Genomic DNA, 16,557 nt, shown 5'->3' on the forward strand with positions numbered 1-16,557 from the left:
TGATTAACATAAGCTATAGTTTTTTATTTCACGCGGGCGCAGTCGCGAGCAACAGCTAGTATTCCAGATATTTATTAGGAGTTTAATTTCATTATAATTAGTTTTATCCCGCGAGTTTATCCGAACTTCTGCTCTAATTTTTTATCTTTTCTCTCCTTTATTTCTTTTTTAAAAAATCGTAGTATGTAGCCTGATTGTACTTCCAAATTATGTACCAATCAGCGAATTTGGTACCCCTTTTTTGAGGTGGGTAGTAAACTATCCATCCAAACTTCCGTATTTATAACAATAATATAATATAGAAAAGAGAGTAAATACAACTTTAGTGTGACACAACTTCGATCTTATAGGAAAAAACACAAAAAAAATAATTAAAAATATCTTTATTGCACTACATTCATGAACACTATATAATGTGATATGTACAATGTTGATACGACTTTATATCTATATCTACGAGTATACTATTATAATAAAGCGTAAACACACACTTCTTTGTTGTCTAAGATGTCAGCAATTACAGCGTATTTTTGAATAATTCTCTTTTAAATAATAAGCCCTACACTTACGTCATGCTTTAGGCTATATATTTTCACACCAATAAACTTAGTGGGTAAATATTTTGGATGAAAACCCTAATGTGGGAAATAGGCCATAAGTTGTTGCCAACATCAAGGAAGTAAGATTGTCAAGGTTTGTCATGTCATTTTATTTTGACATTTGTTATTGATAATTTGCGCGGGAACAGCTAGTTCTAATGACAACGTAGACTTATTTACACGATTAGACATAAAAACCTATAATCTAAAAATTACAATTAATATCAAATTAGAAAACAATACAAAATTTTAATAAAAAATATATATAAATTCACTCTTGGAACGAAGTATATTATTTTTTACTTTTAATAATTTATTGAACATTTTGCCGCATGGGTGTATGTCGCCAGTAATAATAATAGATAAATAATAATAACATAGAGCACGGTGGCTCAGTGGTTTAAACACTTGATTTGTAATCTACAAGTCTTGGGTTCGAATCTCGCCGCCATGTAATATGTGATTTTCGATTTTTCGAATTTTCATATGTACATAATTTACCCGACGTTCTTACGGTGAAGGAAAACATCGTGATGCAACCTGCACATATCAGCGAAGAAATTCAAAGATATGTGTGTGCGCACTTGGCCAGCGTGGTTGACTATGGCCTAGTCACCCCTTATTAGGGTAGGCTCCGAGCCCCTCGGTGGGGACGTATAGTGAGCTGGTGATGATCAATAACAACATAGAGTAAGAGCGGGCGACTTCGACTAAACTATCGCACAACTGTTGTGTCATTATCGATTGTTTCGCAGCCAATTCAACTGTTTAGTTGCACTCAAAATCGAGTAGTGTTCGCACCTCCATATAAGCTCATAGGAATCAAAGCGAGCGAATTGTGTAATAGTTTAGTCAAAGGGTAGCGCACTCTTAATGATAATGTGCAGCAGTGGAAGAAGGTATTAAATTTTAAGAAAAACTGCCTCTAAAGTAAACAAAAGTCGAAGTTTCTGCGTCAAAGTTCAATATTTCCTTTATTCTGTTAGTATTTTCGATATCACGCCGTGTCTCATTGGCTGGTAGTCTGGTGTCCAGTTGGTCAGCTGATGGTCTACTTCAGAAGGTTTCAGAATCGAACCACTGCCACATCTTAGGCTTGGTGTAATCCAGCTCGTACTCTTCGCATTTCTGGCTGGTTATCCTGGAAATGAAACAAAAGATGGTGATATATTTTAATGTCATTAAAACATTGGAAACACAGGAAAAGACGATTTAGCATTTTTGCGAATGTGGGAAACTGTCAATTTTAACCAATTTAATGACAAAGCATTCTCTATCTCTTTCTAGGATTCTCTATGGGATTGACTTCTCTATCTTACTAGCATATCCTTGTTATGATAATATTGTAAATGCGAAAGTTTAACTGGAGAGGTGGATGTTTTTAGAGTCTTCCACCTAAACTGCTGAACGTATTCCGATGAAATTTGGCAAAGATGTAGAGGATAGTCCAGAACACATAGGCTACTTACTCTGGTTTTTAATTTCACGCGGATAGAGTCGCAGTCGAAAACTAGTATTTAAGACACTTTCCCCTTTCTTCCTAGTAATATTAGGGACTCCGTCAGCGTGTGTTCTTCCAGACTATCCTCTACGTCTATGCCAAATTACATCGAGATCCGTTCAGCCGTTTAGGCTACAAACTCTAACAAACATCCATCTAAACTTTCGCATTTATAATATTAGTAAGATTAAATTGAATGTTTAAAACTTGAATGTTTAACATGTAACCGACCTAGTACGGCGCACACATTTGACGATAGGATGTGCCTTCCTGAAGCACTGCGGTCCCAGCACGTTGAAGTACGTGAGACCTATCTGAGCAGAAACCAGTGAGTTTGTCCGCCGCAAGCAGTCGCGAAACTTCATATCACAGCTGCAGTGAGAACTGAAACATATATACGAAAACATTAAGAGCGAGCGCACAGAAACGAAACTATCCCACAACTGTTTGGTCGCGCTTTGATTCCTATGAGCTTAGAAGTTGCGCACAGTACTCGATTTTTATTTGTGCAACTAAACAGTTGAATTGGCTGCGAAACAATCGACAATCGCACAACAGATATGCGATAACTATGTTCAGGTGTGTGCCCCTAAACAAGATAGAAAACAACTGACAAATCCTGACGCGACCGCTGCCTTGTTCGCCTCTTCAACATTCATAATTCCATGCATGCATCATTTAAATTGTTTAATGAAAGAATTAATGAAATAACACTGCAACAACTACACAATATAAATAAACATTACATAAAGAATGAATAATTAAACATAATACTTAAATCAATAAAAAAATACATTAAGAATCAATAAATTTCTTATATATTTAATCTGGTAATGCCAGAACTAGGGAAATTCCACAAGATTAAGCAACAATTTAATATGAAACAAGTATTTAAAGTTAATCTTAATCTAAACAGGTTTGATCATTTTTACAAAATTACCGAGATAAACATGACTGCGCCTGACATGCTAGTTAACTAGAGATACCGGGCTCAATACGACGAACGTAATTTAAGACACAAATGTAGTCGCACATACTATATTTTCTCCCAAAACGTGCTGGAAATTCGAAGTATTTAAAGATGCTTTTGATATTTGCTTTGCATTGATAGAGAAGTAGAAAATAATTTAGAGTAAGCTAATATCGCACTAAACGACAATCTAAACTAACTCTAACGAATGTTAACTTTTTTATCGATGAATTAAGTTATATCCAATAATCGTTAGCGTTCTTAAATTTAACTCTAAACTAATAGAATTAATAATAAATAATTTGTTTAATCTATACTAATATTATAAAGAGGAAAGATTTGTATTTTTGGATTTTTGTATGTATTGAAATAACTCAAAAACTACTGGGCCGATTTAAAAAATTCTTTCACCATTAAAAAGCTACATTATCAGTGCGTAATATAAGCTGTGATTTATTATTTTTTTACGCAGACAAAGTCGCGAGCAACAGCTAGTCGTTTTAATAAATTCGTCGCAATAGAGCGGCACGTGTAACTTTCACTCTGCGCCTCAGTGCGACAATCTCGACTCGCTTACGCAATACTACGCTCTTGCTGATTATATAATAACATTATTCGCCAAACAACCTGCAAACTCGACTTCAAACTATAATAACTGATTCGATATACTTTATCTGCAAACAAACAGACGGAAATAAAAAAAAACTAAATTTATAGTATTTGAAAAAAGACTAATGATTATACTGTTTTAATATTTCGTTTATCATAATTAATTTTTCGTCCCTTCTCCTTCTCAACAATTTCTCATAAGGGAAGATTAGAAAGTTTTAATGCCTCTTATTTTATGGACATTAAGAAACGCCAGTACTTAGCTTCATGTTGTTTAATTACTATATGTTACATTTTGTATTAACAATGACTTTATTAGTGCGAGATATAATGCATAGCTGCGCAGAGTGATAGACAAAGAACAAGAGAGTGAATATCCAATAGGGATGTCCGTGTGACGCTGTTGCTAGGGATGTCCATAATCGATCATTAGGGATCCAGATGAAGGTGACACAGGCGCCAACAGAAAGGAAAGCGTATTTGACAGGAAAGGGGCACTTAGGAGGAGGAATTATCTGGTATGCGCTCCGTCTATCGTAGATTATAGGTAACTTCCTACAATTACGAATCTCTTTGGACATCAATAGTTTTAACAAGTGCGATTGTCGATTGTTTAGTCAATTCAACTGTTTAGTTGCACAACTAATAATCTAGTAGTGCCTCCATAAAAGATCGTAAGAATCAAAGCGCCACTGAGTTGTACGAGAGTTTAGTCAAAAATGGACGCGTATTCTAATGTTGCCATATATTTGCGTGAAGCGCTCTTGTATACAAATACACAATTCGAAATTTCCTAACGATTGACAACACAGTATCTCTTCAAGAGGTTACAAAACAGTGCAAAGTCATATTGCTATTGGTGCCAAGTGGTCGCTGGAAGATGTTTATTAACGATAAAGAGGATTTTGTAATAAACTTGCAGCATATTGACGGGATGGTGATAATTTTTAAGTTTCCTTTGGATACAACATGAGGCAAACGTAGAGATAAGAGTTTATACCACTTAAAATAAAGAGGGTTGACGAAAAATCTGCTTTGGATTTTGGTCCCATAATGTCACTTATTACCTCAAAATTTGTATTGTTTATATCGGGTATCGGGACGTTGAATATTACGTCTTTGTATTGAATTCGTAAACAAGAATTGTATACAATAACAATAAATATTCAGAGCAAATTTAGAAAGTGTTTTAGTTATCGAAACTGATATTGAGGTCAATGACCGTTGATGTAAGAGAAACCAGTAAATCTGTGACATTCAATTACAAGGGATGGAACTCTGCGACAAAGCAATTACTGTCAAATGATGATGTAACTAATGTAATGAGACATGGAGGTACATCGCATAAACAGATCTTGGTGTAAAGGATGCACTATGATACAAAAATTAAACTTCTCATAATTCATTATCATCTCCCCTGTCTTATCCTACTCCCGTAGTGTGGGCGCACCAGATTTTCAATCTCCAAATAACTCTATCATCCGTCATCTTAGTCATCACTCCCTTCTTGATCATGTCACCTTTCACGCAATCCATCCATCTCTTTCTAGGTCTACCTCTACCGGTGTACCTCCACATTCATAACTAACGATCGTCTTGGACGTCTAGACATCTAAACTTCTCATAATTATGAGAAGATTTCAATATTTGATCTCCTAAGATTAAAATATCCGGTCGAGGTTTCAAAATACATCAGAGATACACTCAGCGAGAAGATTCTATAATCATTTTTAACCATCTTACTAATTAATAAATGTAAAGTTTAGATGTATGGTTGTTTGTTAAAAGTTATCTCGAATTAACGGACCTCAATGAAATTTAGATTTTGCAAAACATAATCTGGAAGAACATATAGACTATATATAGTTTTGTTTCTTTTTTACTTCCACACGGACTTGGGTGCGACAGCTAGTGTTTGATGAAAGTTTTTAATGAAAGAAATTCATTCGTATAAAAACTGTATTCTTAATTTTATTATCGTAATTTTGTTACCATATTTTACGCAATTGAACATTCCTAAATTAATTTTAATTTTGTAACTGAAGGTATAAACTTAAATTTCTTTGTAACAATAAATTTCATTAATAATATACAACTGAGAAGTTATATTATTATCAAAAACTTACATTAAGAAATAATAAATTCAACTTAATAGATCTCAGTGATAAAACGAGACGACAGACAATTTGAAATGTTGCGAAAAAAAAACGTAAAAACCAAGTATATCTTTTATCATGCAAATATTTCACGACAGCAATAAAGGTAATATAAATGTATTTAAACCTTTTCTGACGAATGAGTTTTTTAACGTAATCCTTACATAATCTTTGACACGCAACAGATAAAATGGCGGCGGAAAAGCGCGGGAATTGGACGTGTGAATTTTTTGTGTCTCATATAATACTAAATTAAGACCCAAAAATTCTAGTCACGTAATTTTAATCTAGTTTACTATTGTCACGTAATTTTATACAATAGATATGTTAATCTAATGGTTCGAATTTTCAAAGAAATATTTCATAATAATAACAAAGAGTATTTTACACAGAAGAGTCAATTAAGTTTTAACATATTATTACGACTCTCGATAATTATACAGTTTTAAATCCCTGATGCTTTATTTTACTCAGTTTAGTTTGCTGCAGCCCTGAATATTTAACCGAAGGGTATCACGTATTCAGAAACAACCATAACAATACAGGTATTGTATTGAAGATAGTGAACAAATTAACTTGACCTGCTTATCGGTTTATGGGAACGTATATCTGAGAGTCACGATCCGAGATCACGCGGGTCAAGGTTGGCTGGTGCTGAGAAAACGCTCCATTGGGAAACTGATGTATCGCAATGTTGTTACAAGCCCATGGTATTTCGAGATCATTTAATAAAGAAGCCGAAGGTGATCTAGACAAAGAAAAGACAGCCTTTGTGCTAAACGATTTGTTTGTAGAAGATGTCGTCATTCCCTCTTACCGTGTGAATAGACCAGTGTTAGTAAGACCGTATTTGGTCTCTCCAGCCCGTATGTAGATCTTGCAGGCATCGTGCTGCCGGCAGCAGGTGTCGGTGAAAAAGAACAAACCCAGCTCCCCGGAGCGTGCTGCAGCGGCGTGCCCGTCACCACACCATACCGTACCTAAAATGACATAGAAACAAACATTTAGTTCTTGTATATTATTTGTATTATATTAAGTAATCAGCACACAAACCTGGGTAAATCGCTTGAACTCTATCTTTGAAGGCGTCCACAACAGTATTGGCGACATTTGCAACGCTGGTCACACCAGATGCCAAACTACTGACGAACCCTCGATCACTGTCCAGAGATCCGATGTCTCGGACACCCGCCATTAGTTGACTGAAAGGTCTGCTGATGCCCGAAGATATTGTCTTCAGAATTCCACGACCAAATTGACCTGTAAGAAAATACAAGCATGAATTAGTTGCTAAAGATAAAGATGCTAAAGGCGAACAATATTGTACTTAAATAAGATAAATTGTTTGATGTAAACTTACCCAATCCTCCATTTTCTTCCCTACTTCTTAACTTCTCAGCTTCCAACGCCTCACTTTGCTTCTGCATTCGTTTGTAAATGTCGTAAATCCAATTTGGTACTACCCTCTCAGCTACCGTCTCTACAACACTTTCGACAACGCTGCCAGCGAAGCCAAAAATTACTGATAATGCGTCTGTTTTCGGTGCAGTTGTCGGGACAATATCTTTCGAATCGTAATAATCTTCTGGGACGTCCTTTTCTTCTTCTTCTCCTGTATCTAATTCTGTAAAAATTGGAACTTCTTCTTCACTAGATTCTGTAGTTTCACTGGAATCAGTAGTTTCATCTAATCGATTAATAGATTCGATGGAAGAAGTAGTGTTCAGTATAATGTTGACGTGTTCAGTTGTAACTACTGTCGTTGTATCAATTTCTTCGGTAGTATGATTTTCATTAGTTTCTTTGTTTTCAAATTCGATATTTGAATTATTACGAATTGTTTCAGCTGCTATTACATCTAATAGTGTTATATTTTCATTATTTGTATTAGTTGTTACATCTACGCTTGTTGTTGTACTTATTTTATTTATATTGTGTTTTGTTGTAACGTCGACATGTTCTGTAGTTGGTGTATAATCTTCTGATGGTTGTGTTGAAGCTGGTAGAGTAACTGTTTGATGGATATCTATCTGTGGTAATATTCTTTTCGTAGTTGACAGTGGTATTACTGTTAAGTCCGCTTCAGTAGTACTTTCGACTACACTTACTAATATATTCTCTGTAGTACTAACTAATTCTAACGGTATAACACTAAATTCTGACAGTTCTGTTGATTCTTCTATTGCTTTAGTTGCTTCTGTAATATTTTTTATTTCATCTGTTTTATTTTGGTTTGTTTTTTCTTTATTTTTAATTTTATCTTTAACTATAGTATACCTATAATTATCTTTATTATCTATGTTTTTCCATGAAGCTGTGTCGTAATTTTTATTCAATTTAATTGAATATTCATCATCAAAGTCTATAATATTGTTATCAAGAGCATCTTCTTGCTTTTTGTCGTTTCTTTTGAACGGTACATCAAATGCTCTTGGGTCTGTTAATGATGGCGATACTAAACATATAATAAATATGGCACTTGTGATACAATTCGTCATTTTTCTTCGCACCGGATGGTACATTATCGTTCGCCCATCTGAAATCAAATAAAATTCGACGTTAGTCATTGGTAATTCCTTTCTTTCACGCGTAATGTCTTTTACTTTTAAAACCTCATTTTGTTTTAGATTACTGAGACGTATAAGTAGTATTCTTATCTATAATATAAATATAAATGTTAACTGTTTGTTTTTAACAGTTTTCACAATAGTTGTATAGACAAACATACCAGTAAGCACACATTGCTCCATACAAAGCCTTCGTTGTAAGGTCAGTAAATATATTGCTAGAAACGTTATGAGAGGTCAATTGCGATCTAAAGTAAATAAGAATAACAGTAATTAGATCAAAACACATATTTTTTTGGAAGATTATACAATTTATAATACCATCCAATACAATCCAAAAGGTATAAGCCATGGAAAACTACATTTGAAAAAAAAAACGGAACAGACTTTTCCAGACCCGCATTTATTTCATATTTCTAAATACCATAATAAATAGAAATGATGAATAAAACAACAGTTTATGTGCAAAATAGTCTGCATTCAATGCAATTAAAGTACATATTGACATTATTTACGGAATATAAGACCGAAGTTAGGGCATACCGTGGTTGGGAGCCTAACAGAAAGGGGCGCCACAGATCTACAAATAACTGACATGTCATTCTCAACACCCAGGGCGCTAGTAAGCTATTGTTGTTGAATATCTAGTAATATTTATTCCATGCCTCTATTAATAGTAATAACTTAGTAATAACGGTGTTCACCCGAGTCCGTCACGCTGTAACAAGAATCAATATTGCACCGATCTAAGCGAGATAAATGTACACGCAGTCGATTACTGCGCAACACCCGCTCACTTTGCGCCGCACTGCATCGCACAAAGATTAACTACGCAGATAAGACGTATTTAGAATACACCTGCTAATTCTAGCTGTATTATGCATTGTCTTTATTAGGCAAAAAACTATTAATTATACAAACGAAGTGTAAATTAAACTTTTATTTAAGTACTAATGCCGATAAGTTACTATTCACGTTAATTATAGTTACTTTTTTTTGTATAAAATTAAAATAATCCAGCCTCGTTTTAGTCTAAAAGTGTCTCAAGATCTCATTCGTTTTTTATTATTTTTTATGTTAAAATCCTTGTATTTTGTTGATTGTATCATTCAATTCAGGGTAAGGATATGAATAATTTGAGGTTACATTCAAGATTATGGAAATAAATCTAACCACTGAAAAGAAAAACTCAAAGGTCAATAATATCATTTGATGAACAGAAAATTTACTTATGTATGTGTCTTGATTTGAACATTTTTATTCGTTAAACAAAGCGAAGAGCAAAATGTTACATTTTATTAACTTATTGTAAAACGTAAGGATCATCTTTAAAAACAATATTTATTCACATTGTAAGGCGGTAAACGAGTATACTGCCTCCTGGATTTTATGTTTAAAATGACGTATCTTGTAGGTAAATAATCTTTGACTCGTATTTCATGATTCCTTATTATAATTTACAGAGTGTAGAGATTTCTCACGGTCTAATAAATGTTGCTTTACGTTGATTTTAAACGTATTGTTTATTCTTAGTTATGCTGAGAAAAAATACTTCGTAACCTAAATTTAAGACATAGGAATTAACAGATATTTTTTGGGAATACAATTTGAAACATTCTTCCGTTTGATACTAAAATATAAAAAAGTTTGAAACATTTTTATGTAACAATTTTTAATGCAAATATTCATTTATCTTTATTCTTCTAGAGTACAATGTTCCTTAAACCAATAATCTTACTTATATTTTAACTAGCTGTTCCCGTGCGGCGTCATCCGCGTGAAATTATAAAATCTTTATTTTGTTGTTTACATTTGTCAAATTATCAATAGCAAATGTCAAGTTATCAATAGCAAATGTCAAAATGACATGACATGACAAACCTTAGCAACCATTCTTTCTTGATGTTGGCAGCAACTTATGGTCTCTTTCCCACATTAGGGTTTTTATCCAAAATATTTACCCCCTAAGTTTAATGGCGAGAAAATATATAGCCTAAAGCTTAAGGCTTTTTATTAAAAAAAGAATTATTCAAAAATATGGTGTAATTGCTGACATCTTAGGCAACAAAGATGTGTGTGTTTACGCTTTATCATAATAGTATAGACTACAGCCAAAGCTCTCATTATTTAACTGCGTAAACAAGAACCTAATTTGGCGTTAAACTTTTAATCAAAATACCTTAAGTTAAAGAGAATAAATATAAAAGGAATAAACAAGTTTAGTATAAACCAGGAGTGGTCAACATTTTATTCAAGTTTAAATATTTTAAATAATGAAACTTACCTTGAACAAGTTTTCAATTGCAAAGTCGACCAATAAATAAATAAAAAATATTAAAACAAATGAACACTACTATACTATTGTCATTTACGCACAAAATGTTTTCTATCCGTAAATGTTTACAGTAAAATATCTATACAAAATTACGTTATTCCTATTTTTTTATATTGGCTTCAACTAACACAAAAAGGTTGTATACCTCTGAAAATCTTACAAATCTGGTCATGGTAAATAAGTGAACGTAGAATTCTTGCAGTTGCTCGATCAACCTAACGGCAGTAATCTAGGCCTCGATTTATTTATCGTTGTCAATAATGATTTAGTATTTAGCTTACTAGCTTTCGCCCGCGACTCCGTCCGAATAGAATTTAACAAAGCAAAATTACCCTAAGTATTCCAGACTATCCTCTACATCTATACTAATATTATAAAGAGAAAAGATTTGTATTTTTGTATTCATCGAAATAACTCAAAAACTACTGGGCAGATTTCAAAAATTCTTTCACCATTAAAAAGCTACGTTATCAGTTAACATGGGCTGTATTTTAATATTTTTTATTTTCACGTAACTGGTAGTTCATAAAAAAAGATTGACTACATATACATGACTTTTTAAACAAGACTATTTATCGTGCATTTAAGTACTTACATATCCTAACAGAATGTGATTTTGAAAGTTACTTAACTATAATACAAAACAGATTATTATTAGAGATGACAAAACTAAACTCGAATAGTTTGCAAAAGCAGTTTTACAGAGCAGCGCAGCGCTGAAAGCGCTCAACAAGCACAAGTCATTGCTAAATTATTCGTTACGTTTGATTGACTTGAGAACATACGGATTTGTATTACGACTGGAAGGAATTCTCTAAATACTCTCTATAGTAGGTAACACTACTAAATAGTTTCAGAGTTACTACATAGTTTATTAGTTAATTGACAGTTCTTTCTATTCCGTACATAATAAGCATTCCTTTTGGCATAAAAAAATGATTTTTTCATGTCCCTTCTAGACAAAACATACATCAACTAGTGATGGACTTTTCATTTAATAATTTGTAATTTACGCAATTAAATACAACAAAGTAAACAGAGAATGTTGCCGTATGTTCTCTCGGTATTGTAATAACAACCTTCTGATTCGCTTTTACTTTTGCCGGCTGTCTGAACGTTTATTGTAATATTTATAAACTAGTTGTTACTGGCGACGTTGTACACGTGAAGTTTGAATATATAGCCTACATTACTCAGCGATAACGTAGCTTTACAATGGTGAACGAATTTTCGAAATCGACCCAGTAGTTTTTGAGTTATTTCAATAGATACAAAAATACAAATCTTTCCTCTTTATAATATTAGTATAGGTAAAACTTTGTTTTTATCTTCATTTGCATGTATTCTAACTTGTATAGTTCATTATCAACCGCAAATGCTTAGTTAAGTTACATGATTTATGTATGTTAACAGTTAAGTACTCGGTTAAGTTATCACTTAACGACTGTGATTTCCATAGGTGTGGAGTTTGTGGCATATTTATTAACAAGTCATTAGCTTCACGAACAATCTTAAGTTAAAAGTTAAAAATGGTCACCAAAGATTTATTATATTACAAATAAGTCAGATTTAGGTCTCAACTTTTTTTTATTTAATTACCTTAGTAAATCTAAACCTATACCAATATTATAAAGAGGAATTATCCAAGTTCTTGTTTATATTGAAATAACTCATATTCTACTGGACCGATTTCTAAAATTCTATCAACAATAACAAATTATGTTACCACTAAGTAAGGCTACGTTTTTCACGTAGACGACGTCACGTGCAACTGCCAGTGTAATAAAATATCCCTAATACTTAAATGGTTCAATTTACTCTAAAAAAAATCCAATATAATTTTAGCAATAATAATTAGTTGAAAAAACTATTTCAACGTAATTTTACAGCTTGTGTAATGTAAGTTAAGTAAGTTAATTGTTACTTAATTAGTTAAATACTTGTTACACAATACTAAGGTATTTGACATTGAACCAACAAAGTTTTTAATTGTAATTAAAAATAATTGAACTCTTCAAAAATTCTCACGATTTGTAATCGTATTTTGTAAGAGGTAAGCAGCGGTAGGAATTACTATCCGACATTCATGCTTTTAGAAGCGTGTATGGCCACTTTTTCTTAAGATATGCTGTTTTAAGACTTTGTTTAATAAAAAAACTCGATATTAGTGTATTACAGCGGACGCATAACGGACGCAAAAATGTGTGATCGTCGATTGTTTCGGAGCCAATTCAACAAAGCAAGACTAAGGGCCTGTCCCACCGGTGGTAGATAGAGGCCCTGATAGTGTAAATATGACGTCACGTCAGATAAAATACAAAATTTCTGTCCCACCAATTTTAAATAGCAGATAACGCTGTGACGTTTTAAATGTCAATGTCATTTTTTTTACAAGCCCCATACAAAACTTTTCGATTCTGTCCCACGGGTGGCTGATAAAGAGTTCTGGATAATGTCGAAATGACATGAATGTCACAATGACGTCAGATATGGTGCAAAATCCAGTCCCACAAGTTTCGGATAGGTAAAATAGCAAATTTACGAGTTCCTAATTTGACTGCCAGATCGAGTGACCATTATCTTTTTATCAACTGGATGAGAAAACTTTCTTTGGTCTTATTTTGAGTTAATACCAATGTTTTGACTGAAAATAGATCTTGTTGAGTTTTGAGAAGATGAATTTACGATTGTCTTGTAATATAACATGAATATACCGTCCCCACAATCACTCAGTAGTGAGAAATTGAGACGATAATCTAGCATGGCAATGGGCCATGTTTCGAGTGACAAACTCTGTACTTTTTGTGTTTTTGAGTTTACTCATGGCAGTGAAGTTTGCATCTTACGAAGTAGTCTTACATGGAACCGTATGGTTACATTATAACAGTAATCCGTTGTCAAAATTACGCTACGCAATTCATTCAACGTAATATTTTGTTGTTAAAATATTTTTTTCTTATTGTATTTGTTAATTTTTACTATTAGCTGTGTTATTATCCTTTGTTAATATAAAAGCTTGTTATGCATTCAATTACGTAAAAATAGACATTTAAGTAAAACTAAACTAAGGTGTCACGTAATTTAGGGCATGGTCTCTTTTACGAACCTGCATAAATAGGAACTTATAAGCATTCGTTGCGACGTTGCCGTTATAGTACTGTTGTAAATTATCAGTGTTATTAATAATGACAGATGTCAGTGGTGGGACAGAAAAATCATTTTATACATTCTGCTATATTACATCTTCATTGATGTCAGATAATTTACGTAAAAGTGATTAGACTATTGCAATACTATCCATTGTTTTGTTCCGCATAAATTTAGTGATAAATAACAATATACCGTTGTCATGGAAACGAAATTCCGATTCGCAATTCATTCCACTTATTTCATTTCATATATTTTATTTTTAACCAAATATTAAAATAAATAAGAGATTTTTTTAATACTTAGCATATATTGTATACAATCTTTTTAAATAAATTTTTTAGCAGAAAATAGGAAAGATTTATCTTAACATGAAAAATAAAGATTTTTGCAAAATTGCCCGAATATGATCTTTTAAGCGTCCTTGCGACGTTGCCGCTTTTACTAACTACCAGGTTCTTATTTATCGGTATCTTGAATTGTGAAACAAAAAAATCCTATATTTCCGTCACGTATTTTATCTGTTTGATTATTATCAGGCAATTTACGAGAATTTGGTAGTACTGCCCCGTAACAGTTGTGCGATAGTTTAGTCTAAGGTTTGCGCTCTTAAAACCGTTCTATTGTTTACTTTTCTGCGTCGTCAATGCGTACACGACAACTAACTTGTTAGATAGTTCACTGTCAGATTTCCTGATTGTACTATTCTCGTAGTTTAGTATCAAATATCAAGTAGCTATTACTAAAGATATTTCAACTTTTGCAACGTTAGTGGAGACAGTTGTAGGCGCGGTTTAAACATTTCTTAATTCACATAATGTTGCGTGTCGGCTTACAGTTCGGCCATGACATTACGTTGAATGAACAAGTCATCGTGTTGCGTGATAGAGTGCGTTGTACTGAATTTACACACTGACATATAAGCACTTTTTTATAATATAAGTTGGCAAACGAGCAAGCAGCCTGAATCCACCGAAATGGAAAGCGACCGCTGCCCATAAACATCCGCAATTGCAGATGCGTTGCCTACCCTTAATTGACGGAGGAGACGCACATAAAGAGGACACTTTCCCTATGCGTTTCCTCCACCGTCAAATTCACTTTTCCTGCCCATCCTTTTCTCTTAAGAAAAGGGCGGAAAGGGAAAGGGACTAAAATTTACTATTTAACTGTAACTCGCAATATCGTCCACGTGAAATAAAAAATTTAGCCTACGTTATTTAGTGACAACGTAACTTTTTAATGGTGAAAGAATTTGAAATCGGTCCAGTTTTAGATCTATTTCAATACATACAAAAATACAAATCTTTCCTCTTTATTTTAGTATGGATATATATGTTTACGTTTGAGCTCTACAGCCTTACTAAATCATTGAAATAATATTATTGATTTTAGCAACATGTTTTAAGGACGCTTGAGAAATGTGTCTCGAAAAAATCGAATAAAATAAAACTATTTTTCTTTCTATTAACTATAACGTATTATATTGTTTTAAGCTTTTGATGATTTTGTCTTTTGTCGCGACGCATGTCGGCTGGACATTAACTATTAAAATATGACATAAAGCCAGTTATATAGGTTTCTAACAATAAAGGACATCTTGAAACCGTTTGTGTTTCTTAATGTATAATGTACATTAAATAAGCCCACAGACTTTATCCGTTAATATCTATTATTAAGTGAATGAATTTCTAAAGATTTCATCTTTTTAAAAGTTATGTAATAACATTAATAAAAGTACTGAAACTCGATGTTGCTTAAAAAGTTTTAATGGAATATTTTGCAAGATTTATATTTAAACGAACCGAATGAGAACAAAACATTAATTAAATTCTGTCGTTAAACTTTAATATAACACATTTAAAATAAAATAACATATAATTTATATAACCAAAAAAATCTACATCTTTTAAGGCCTAACCTAAATAATTAATATAATAAAAACCAACCTGATTATTAATATTTTACACAAACACTAATTAAATAAAAGAAAATCACTTAAATAACACAACCACAGATAAAAAATACGGATTATTTAAAAAAGAAAATAGATGACAAAAACACTGGTCGAAAACAAAAACAAAAAAAATTCACGTGCGAAAGAATTGCGGTTTGCGGTTGACGGGCAGCTTTGGCGCCAAAACGCGGTGAAATGTCAAACTTGCGCGGGAACGTAAGGTCGCGGCAAATGGTTATATGGCGGGGCGTAACCAATACAGCTTAGAAATAAGTCGAAGCAAATGTTTGTCTGTTTTAATTTTAATAATATAATCAAATTAACATAGTTTTTAGTTCAATCGACTTCAAACACTTCTGTGGTAAAAAATAAGACATCGATACCGTCGTACCGGCTTAATATGACAAAAAAAATATACAAAAAAGCCACAGCAAAATCTATTTTATCAAATCATAATGTTATACTGAAGGCCGAAGACAACTAGAGCGTATAACGCGTCTAACCGAGGCCCAAACGAGTGGTCCGGAAGCAAATTCTATAATTACTGCATCAAAATGTAACCAAAGGTGTGGACATAAATTCTTATTAATATTTGTTTAATAGAATACGATATGAACGAAGGTCAATGAGTAATTAAACAATACAAAAGCAAAGTAAACGGAAGCAGCCGACGATGCAGAACAACCTTGCTTAACCGACACATTGCTGCAATTAAT

General features: G+C 33.0%; 1 protein-coding gene across 1 annotated transcript; it reads right to left on the reverse strand.

Moving 5' to 3' along the window:
- Positions 1–366: 366 nt before the first annotated feature.
- LOC106102902 lies at positions 367–15,877 on the reverse strand. Its single transcript, XM_013282518.1, has 6 exons — positions 15,834–15,877; positions 7,196–8,371; positions 6,889–7,095; positions 6,653–6,815; positions 2,332–2,484; positions 367–1,740 (listed from the first exon to the last, which is right to left on the reverse strand). Exons 2-6 carry the CDS (start codon positions 8,355–8,357, stop codon positions 1,656–1,658), a joined length of 1,770 nt encoding a protein of 589 aa, XP_013137972.1. The 5' UTR covers positions 8,358–8,371; positions 15,834–15,877; the 3' UTR covers positions 367–1,655.
- Between the last annotated feature and the right edge of the window lie 680 nt (positions 15,878–16,557).

The sequence above is a fragment of the Papilio polytes genome, unplaced genomic scaffold (genome assembly GCF_000836215.1).
Source record: "Papilio polytes unplaced genomic scaffold, Ppol_1.0 DF823901.1, whole genome shotgun sequence".
Classification (NCBI taxonomy): domain Eukaryota; kingdom Metazoa; phylum Arthropoda; class Insecta; order Lepidoptera; family Papilionidae; genus Papilio; species Papilio polytes.